Source organism: Drosophila subpulchrella, chromosome 3L (genome assembly GCF_014743375.2).
Source record: "Drosophila subpulchrella strain 33 F10 #4 breed RU33 chromosome 3L, RU_Dsub_v1.1 Primary Assembly, whole genome shotgun sequence".
In the NCBI taxonomy this organism is placed as follows: domain Eukaryota; kingdom Metazoa; phylum Arthropoda; class Insecta; order Diptera; family Drosophilidae; genus Drosophila; species Drosophila subpulchrella.
In genome coordinates, this window is record NC_050612.1 from 24,155,221 (window position 1) to 24,164,123 (window position 8,903).

Sequence of the window (8,903 nt, forward strand, 5' to 3'; positions counted from 1 at the left end):
GATTCGAAAATTGAAAAACTAGTTTTATCACAGACCACAAAAATTCCATTATATTAAGAAATATTTCTTCATTACGGACCTTATAAAATGCCATATGAAAAACCCCATTAAAGTTAGGAGAAACAAGTTCCAAGTGTTACTTAATTTTATGAAAGTACCAACACAATTAAAAAAAATCTCTTTTTTAATCAATTCTTAAAAATAATATATTTAAAGGATTTTAAGATTTTACTGGATAGTAAAATATATTCCCATTCTGAAAGGAAACTATGTTTTAACAATATTAAAGGTAAGATTGCCTTTTCCGCTCAGTGTTAATGCATAAATGCAATGTGGTCGAGAGATAATAAATGCAACCGGAATATGAAAACTCAGACCTCAAATCAAGGGTAAACTTCTTACAACCCATTCCCTAATTCGTTAAATTTTGTGATTCTGAACAAAAATTTATTGCTTTCCGCAAGGCGATTTGCCGAAATTAGTCAAAGTAACTGAGAGGCAATCAGCAGGGCTCCCAATAGTTTTTACCCATTTTGCCGGGCAGGGAATTTTCAAATGAAAATCAAGCTCGGCTAGATGGCTTTGACCTAACCTCACATTCAAGTAATTGACATTCTGTTGCGCTATTCGAACCCAGGACGACCAGGATGGCAGATGGTAGTTTGCAGTTGGTAGTAGATGGTTGATGGAGGACGAAGGACGAAGGACCGAGGACCAAGGCGGTTCAATTGCAGCTCCTTTTGCTTGTCTTGCCGGGGATTTATTGCAACCTCAGTTGTTTGCCATCTTGGTGCCTGGCCCCGACTCTTTCTCAGCTCTCAGGTTCTCTCGTCTATATTTTTTTTATGGGCGTACATCTAAGCCGTCATTTCGGAAAACGACGCCCATTGCAATAGCGCCGAGATTTGATCAGTTGTTTGCTTTCGCTTTATATATCTTTCACTGTTTTAAAATTGCACTCATGTGACTTTGGCTCAGTCACTCGACGCTCGTCTCCATTCGCCCAATACAATGGGCACACATTCAGCTGGAAACTGTCAAAACGAAGGTCTTCTGTAAGTTATTTAATATCTTTTCATAGGGACAAAGCCTATTTATTGGACTCGTCAAATGAGGTAAGTTATGGGAATATTTTCCTATATTTACAATCATTTTAAACACCATAGTAGGAAATATTTAAACGCTTAAAATTACCATTATCAATACTTTTTATAATAATATACCATATATTAAAAAAAAAAAATTGATTTTAGTTATATTTTATTGATTAGATTAATCCACGTTTTAACTTTTGCTTTACATATTACTTCCCTATGATCAATCTACCCTTAAATATTGTTGTTATTAAAAATCTCGTAAAATTTGTAAAGTCTTATTTTACTTCTATTATCTTTATATATATTTAGCACACTGCCCACTGTGACTGCAGTTCTTGAACAAACATTTTTTACTGGCAAATTGTATCTGTACTTTTATGTGTTTTACCCTCAGTTTTTTTTTTAGTTGGTCCTTGGTGGCTGCTCTATTCTAAAGCGACAACAGAATAAATTTTGGGTTGGACAATTTTGTTTCATTTTTTTTGTAGGTCTGGTAAATCCCCAATGCAGGCGACTCAAGCTACCAAAACATACGATGCACATTCATATTCATTCTGGTTCTTAGGGTGGAAACAGATCCTTTGGGCATTAGGCGAGAATAAAGTTGACTAACACACGAAAGTGAGTTTATCCTTTAATTTAAAATTTCACACATTTCTGCAGCTTTTCTTTCGATTTGGTCGTTTTATGTTGGCCATTAATTATGGATTTTATTTTTTGAAAACTTTTGAAATGCTTAGGCTTTTATTTGCTCAACTCGTGTTGGACACAGACTAGTTTTTAATTTATTTAAAAGATTTCCATTTATGTGTGTGCTTGTGACTAAATCCTGGCCTGGAAATACTGCTCTAATTGGCAGACTTCCGGCAGCCTGTCAAACATCCTTGCAGATAAACCCAACAATAAAAAAAGATTTCCAAGAGAGAGTTGAGTTGAGTTTTTCGTTCCAATCGTTTTTCCTGGGTGCCTTTATGTAAATGATGTTGGATTACGCAAATATTTACATTATTTTCCTCGCCATAGGTTAGTTTCCACTGCGGCCAAATATTTATTTATTCAATGCGATTGCTGCCATGCCGTCAGAATTGAATTGAATGCTTCTCATTCGATTTAAGCATAATTCAATTATTTCCGTTTAATTTTCAACAAATACTTGAACGCATTCCATTTGCATATTTGGCTGAGAAAAGTGAGCTGGGGGGGCATTAAAAGAAAAGTTGAAAATCAGCCAAATCAAAAAGCCAGAAAGTTCCTTGGCATTTGTTTTAATCTTTTCGAGTCTGTGAACTTTCAGAGAAAAGTGACTCTGGAGTGGGGTTTCTGTTGCTCTTAAAAGGAATATATGATTTGCACAAAAGTATTCGTCTCTATTTAAATATTCTTATTATCGATCAAATCCATGTATGTTACAAGCTCTTAAAAGTATACCCCTAGCCTAGATGCTGTTTAAAAATTCCATTAAATTCGAATACACAAAATCCACAAAACTCTATACCAAACACTTCACTATATCGCAGATCAACTCCTATTTCAAATTTTCATGTTTTTTTTTTACGTTTTCAGCGAAAGCAAACAAAATTTGGTTTTCATTTTTTAACTTTTCTATTTAAATTATCGCAAAAATGTGGGCAGGCAAACGAGAGTAAATGGGGAAATAGGGAAAACCAGTTTGACGTAAAAAAAATTCCTTTGACTTGTTACATTTTTCAACAATTTGCCTCGTACTTTCCCGTGCTCTTTTATTGCTTTCGGTTTGTTTTGGTCTATTTTCAAATCTGTTTGCCAAAGCGAATTTTTGTTTGCACATTTCCAAATTTGCTTTTATGCTTTTGTACTTTTTTTTTGACAGAATAAGGGCCCTTATATATTTTTTAAATGGGGTTCATGGACTTCATTATAAATTTGTATCCCGATTTTATTTATTTTTGATGAAAGACTAGCGGCAATATATGTATTGGGCAAACATATTTTTGTTTATGTTTCGGCATACACAAGTTTTGTTTTGCTTTTTAAAAATAGAATGCTGTCCTTATTAATTTTTTTATGTGAGGTCGAAGCCTTTTGAAAAACTTAAAATTTTTATTTTTATGATGAGGCGCTTGCGGTAAACAATAATTCTTTGTTTTTAATTCACATTTTCGGCTTAAGTTTTTCTTTGCTATAAAATAATTTCCTATGTTTTTTTATGACCATTATAACTTAAACAAAGTTAATGTGTGAACATGTTATTATGTTCTAAGGTTTTTTGTTATATTTTGTACTGTAGCTTATTATTTTCAAGTCAACACGGTTTTTAAATTTTTTCAAGAACAACATATAATGCGCTGAATTTCCACAACCCAATCTTTACCCATTTGAATTTATTTTTTGAGCGCCTTGAACCCTTGTTTTATATAGACTTTTAAATATTTTATTACATTCTAGGTTTTTCTGTCATTATTTATTTTTTAAATATTTATTGAGCCACTTGTTCTAGGTGGCAGCTGTACTCTTGTTATCCATTGTGTATCGTTTGAGCGGCAAAAGAGCAACAACAATCCACTTTTCTGCGCTGCCTATGATTGTTTGGCTTTCTTTTTGTTGTTCAATTAAATATATTCCAGTGAGCCCCAAACCCAACGCCCCCCCCCCCCACTACTCACCCCCTCCCTGTTTGTTGTTATTAAAAAAGTTTTTTGAGTTTTTATTTGAATTTCCATGAGAGGAGCAACGGGTAAAAGTGAAAAATAAAATACTGTGAAAATGTATTCATACCCCTAGCGAAAACTAGTCCAGCGAAAAACAAGCACAACCCGACAAAGCTATAATAACTGACCGATTGGGTAAATTTTGTAATTATTGCCAATACCCAGAAAAAGGAAAAAAAAAAAACAAATTAATAACGAAAGATTTGCAATAACCTAGGGAGGTCTTATATGAGGTAATCCAATCGCCAAAACAGAAAAAAAAATCTAAAGAATTGAGCTTGGCAAATACAATTTTTGTGTGCTTCGTTTAATTGCTTAATTTAATTTGCATGAAATCCACAGCAAGGCAAACAAAGGCAAAGCTCTAGTGGAAAACCGAAAAACCTACCAAAGTTCTTTTGTTGAGGCGGCTTCGTCGTCGTCGGCGGCAAACAAACAGAAAAACACTCGAAAAAATACGTTTCGCAAGTTATCGTTGTGGTTGTAGTTGTTGTAGTGATTTTTTTTTCCTTTTTTTTTTATTTAACACTCCACTGGCTACTTTTGCATGTCTCAAGAACACTGCCCAAGTGATATAGGGGTATATATTTATTTGGCTCTCCCAAATTTATTTGGATATATTCTGTTGGATATTTTATGCACTTGCACTCGCACTCGTAAATGATTTTACTCGATTCGAACGCACTTGTTTATGCCTTGGGTTTTTTTGTTTGATTTTCAAAATTTTTACGACGATGGATTTTCCACGGTTTTAGCACCAGAACTTTTCCAGCTCAGCTTGGTTTGAACTCCGTTAGACGACTGAATCGCTTTGTGGCTGGGCATCGCAATTTTATACGTCTGTTCTCGAGTCGTAAAAAGCTCGGCTTTCCGCTTCGGCTTTTTGGTTTTGTAAATTATGGACCAGGGGGGCTACGTGGCTACTGCGCAGGCGCTACTTAGCTCTTGGAAAAAATATAAACACAAAGCAGCTGGTCTGAGCTCAGCTGTTTTTTGGCCAAAAGCCGGCAACAACAAGCCCCACATGTGGCCAAGATAGGGGGTATTTTATCGGGAGAAAGAGCAGGTTAAAGCTTCGGCATTGCCGACTGCGCAAAGACAACAATTCCATGTTGTTCTTGCCCACGAAAAACCAAATAAAGCAAGGTAAGCGCCTGAAACCCAAACAGCAGCAACATCAATAATATCTATGGGGCCTTAACAGGTGGCAATGTCATGATTTCGAGGCACAGAAAACAATTATTAATTTCTCCATATCTCAGAAAATACCTGTTATTTAAATATTCCATCAGATCCCATAAACTTTATTCTTATTGTCTTGTTTGGTATTAAATTTATGTCTTATCCAGAACCATTTTTTTTTTCTGAAAGCAAACGGAACGTTATTTAACTAAAAGAAAAAAATATTAATCTACGAATTAAGTAAATATTAATCATAATGTATTTTATTTTAATTTTTAAACATTATATATTATATTTTAAAATTTCCTTTTATTTTATCTCTAAAATTTATTTAAAAAAATTCGTTAAGCTTTATGAATATTAACCATTATTGCACATGAAAATTGATATTTTTCTGCCGTCATTAAATTAATTTAATTGATTACTTGTGTTCACCTTATTTGCACGCTGTGTGTCGTTTTGTGCAACAATTGTTTACCTTTTATCGGTTCATCTGTTGATTGCTAATTCCCAAAAAAAAATTCGTCGCAGAAACTTCGTCGCAAAAATCGAATCAAATCAAATGGAATCGCATCGCAAAAGTAACGACAACAAAAACTGGACAAACTCGATTTAATTAGAAGCTAAATAATATTATGTAGACGGTATAAAAACGAAATTTGGTACTTAGACATGTCAAATGGAAAATATTAATGCGTAGCGAGTTCCTTGAACTTTCGTTCTAATTTATTTGTTTCAACCAAATCACGTGGATAACATCAGAGATTAATAGCACATTAGGTCTTTGCTTATGAATATTCCATTCTAGATTAATATAAATTACTAAAAGCGCAGATATCTTCGTTAAAAATGTTATACATTTTAGTTTACATTTCAATTTAAGAATATTGATTTACATTTTTAATTGTATATTTTTTTCCAATATTAACAAAGCCAAAATTATTTTTTTGTGATTTTTTGTATATTGTTTTTTTTTGACATGACTTCATTTTTGTGATTCTTATATCCATAAAATGGTTTAAAAAATACAAGCTTATTGACATTTATAAAATATTTAAAAACATGAATCATAGTTTTGTGCTAACTTTTAACCATTAAATGTTTACTAAAATAAAGCTTCTTGAAATTTATAAAATATTTAAACCAACTTTAAATAGGTTATATTTCTAAGCAACGTTTTGAAGCACTGATCATGGAAGATTAACTAGCTATTAATTAGCTTAATGAGTTACCTGATCGTTGTAAATTTGGTAATTTTTGGCGCTCTTCACGCGGTCGCATTATCAAAGCTGTAACTTACAGTTACTTGTTTTTCGCAATACTTTTTGCACGTTTTTTGTCGTCTTTGTGCTCGTGGAAAATTGTTTTTTAAATTTATATAATGGAACGCTACAATCGCGTCTATAGAGGTAATACACCAAACTTTGTAACAAAAAATCCTGATAAAAATATTTTTTATAATTACAATAGACCCCGCATCTCCACTGGCACCCTTAACTCCACGCACCACCGAAACTTTTACATTTGACGAAGTTACGCCCACTGGGGGCAGCGTTAGGAAGGATTCCAAAAAATATGGACTTTTTGGGATCCCGAAGGCCAGTAATCTTACGGTTCCATCACCACGGCCAGCCTCATCTTCGAAGCATTTACCAAATGCTAGTTTGCCGCCTCGGCGTTTTTCACAAAAATTCATGCGCACACGATCCGTATTTTCGCCAACGAGTCAAAGTACCCTGCTCAATGGAGGAACCACCACTCTATCAAGAGAATCCTGCATTTCTGTAGATCCCAGGTTGCGTACCAAGAGTGAGACCAGGCCGAAACCGGATATCCGGCAGCTGCAGGAAACGCGGCTAAAGCAGGAAGCAGCGAAGTTAAAAGCAGAGAGGTCTAAGATCAAAGTGGAGGGCCCCAAAAGTCCCATGCCACGTATCATTCATCCACGTTATAAGCCCAGCTCCCCGGTGGAGCACCCCAATTTGAGTCCCCGTGTAAAATCCCTGCTCGATCGCACTGGAAATGAACAGCTCACGGAGTTGTTCACCCGCCAGGAGATCGACATCGATGTGCTCATCCATATGACCCTGGAGGATTTGGCAGCACTGGGCGTCCGTGGCGCTCGGGAAGTTAGACTGGCCTTGAACATCATCCAACTGGCCAAGCAGTTCTTTTAATTTTTATATTACCCATAACATTATGTGAATTTTTTAATGTTTTATGTCATGTGAAATTTTAATTTGTATGTGAGATTTTAATAAATTTTTAATGTGGTCATTGCAGTAGGACTTTAATTTGTGAGATGCGGTTTTACAATATTCAAAGATATTTTGAAATAACTCGCTCTTAATATTTTTAGATGTTCTGCACAAACATTTCATTTGCATCAAACTAACATTTCCATTTTTTGAGGAACTAAATATTTTTTATACATTTTTGTATCGCTCTCTTGTTTCCAGCATGGATTTATAAATAATTAAATTTAAAAAAATCGCTTGTCTAAATTCTAAATGCATACATTAATTTTATTTTCTTGAGCGCAAACTGTAGACCAGCACACCTTATATTTTTAGTAACGTTATAAATATAGTTTTTCTCAGTGTAGGAAGATACCTGAAGGCACTATCTAAGTCATTAGCCATGGATCATGTCTTTGCTAAGCAGCCCATGGTTGTCCATCTACGGTATTTATTTTAGTATATTCTATGAGCACATTGGTATATTTCAAAACTCGAGTCACAGTCACACTGAACACGTGTTTGAAACACCAGAACCGCAGTTTATACCGAAATTATCCACGTTTTTAACAGAAAGACCATGGTTAAAGTGAAAACAGAGCGCTCCGAGGATACCGATGCCTCCGTGGTGGCCAGCGGTGATGTTACCATCAAGGAGGAGGAGTCCTACGACGACAAGATGGTCTTCGTGAACGCCATTGCCAAGCCGATGGCAGGTAAAAAACTGGCGAAAAAGTGCTACAAACTGGTGAAGAAGGCCATGAAGCACAAGACTTTTCTGCGGAATGGACTCAAGGATGTGCAGACCCGCCTGCGCAAGGGCGAAACTGGGTGAGTTGTGACTAATCCTCGCCAGAAATTCAGAAACTAATACTATGTGCTCTTCAGAATTTGCATCTTTGCTGGCGATGTGACACCTGTGGACATCATGTGCCATCTGCCCGCCGTTTGCGAGGAGAAGGGCATTCCGTACACCTACACCCCTAGTCGAGCGGATTTGGGAGCTGCCATGGGCGTAAAGCGCGGTACAGTCGCCCTCTTGGTACGCCAAAACGACGACTACAAGGATCTGTACGATGAGGTCAAGGAGGAGCTCTCCGCGCTTAACATACCCGTCTAGATCCGTAGGATTAGTTTCACCTACTAATTAAGTACCTAGTTAAGTAAAAAATCCAAATAAACTCCAGCAAATGCCGATTTTTTGGCACCAAGAAAGCCTTGAATTACTCTTTTGAGGGTACAGGTTAGAGCAGATTATATCTTTAGTTAAAAATTCCAAGATGGTCTAGTTCACAAGAGACTTCATTTTTGCAGATTCCTATTTTCATGATATTTGTATGACCCTTTTCTACAGCTTCAAAAATTTTAGTTCAAAAGCACAAAGTTCCCTCCAAAAATGTATTGTTAACTGATGAATCTTGGCCTAAAGTATTTAAATAAAAGAGAGCATCGATATTGTAAAGAAATCGACTTAATGTCTGGCAACACAATATTAAAATGAATTAGAGCCTTAATTTTTGAGCTATAATGAGTTTTAAAAATATATTTTCCATACAAGTTCCTCCAACTAGTACTAAATATAATTTACTTTAGCGATTCTATACAGCAAGCTTCAAAATGTTAATTGGATTAATGGATATAGATTTAAAAGATGTAATCTAGCTTTCAGTAATTTTGAAAAACTCATTTTGCTGCCGGCA

The 8,903-nt window shown here is 35.4% G+C and overlaps 3 protein-coding genes across 3 annotated transcripts in view; 2 read left to right on the top strand and 1 right to left on the bottom strand.

Moving 5' to 3' along the window:
- Positions 1–4,575, bottom strand: part of LOC119555428 (Ig-like and fibronectin type-III domain-containing protein 2) — an 80,877-nt gene extending 76,302 nt beyond the window's left edge. The window contains exon 1 of the mRNA XM_037866797.1: positions 4,173–4,575. The gene's annotated coding sequence lies outside the window, so the exon portion shown is untranslated. The remainder of the gene's footprint in view (positions 1–4,172) is intronic.
- A 1,662-nt stretch (positions 4,576–6,237) lies between these two features.
- On the top strand, positions 6,238–7,248 carry LOC119553630. Its single transcript, XM_037864100.1, has 2 exons — positions 6,238–6,375; positions 6,437–7,248. The coding sequence occupies exons 1-2, from the start codon at positions 6,348–6,350 to the stop codon at positions 7,141–7,143; spliced, it is 735 nt and encodes a 244-aa protein (XP_037720028.1). The 5' UTR covers positions 6,238–6,347; the 3' UTR covers positions 7,144–7,248.
- A 458-nt stretch (positions 7,249–7,706) lies between these two features.
- Positions 7,707–8,418, top strand: LOC119555503 (H/ACA ribonucleoprotein complex subunit 2-like protein). Its single transcript, XM_037866921.1, has 2 exons — positions 7,707–8,034; positions 8,092–8,418. The coding sequence occupies exons 1-2, from the start codon at positions 7,784–7,786 to the stop codon at positions 8,321–8,323; spliced, it is 483 nt and encodes a 160-aa protein (XP_037722849.1). The 5' UTR covers positions 7,707–7,783; the 3' UTR covers positions 8,324–8,418.
- The last annotated feature ends 485 nt before the right edge of the window (positions 8,419–8,903 follow it).

Coding starts and splice junctions, on each gene's coding strand:
- LOC119553630 (XM_037864100.1), top strand. CDS start 6,348: ATGGAACGCTACAATCGCGTCTATAGAG. Junction 6,376..6,436: donor CTACAATCGCGTCTATAGAG/GTAATACACCAA, acceptor TAATTACAATAG/ACCCCGCATCTCCACTGGCA.
- LOC119555503 (XM_037866921.1), top strand. CDS start 7,784: ATGGTTAAAGTGAAAACAGAGCGCTCCGAGGATACCGATGCCTCCGTG. Junction 8,035..8,091: donor CTGCGCAAGGGCGAAACTGG/GTGAGTTGTGAC, acceptor TGTGCTCTTCAG/AATTTGCATCTTTGCTGGCG.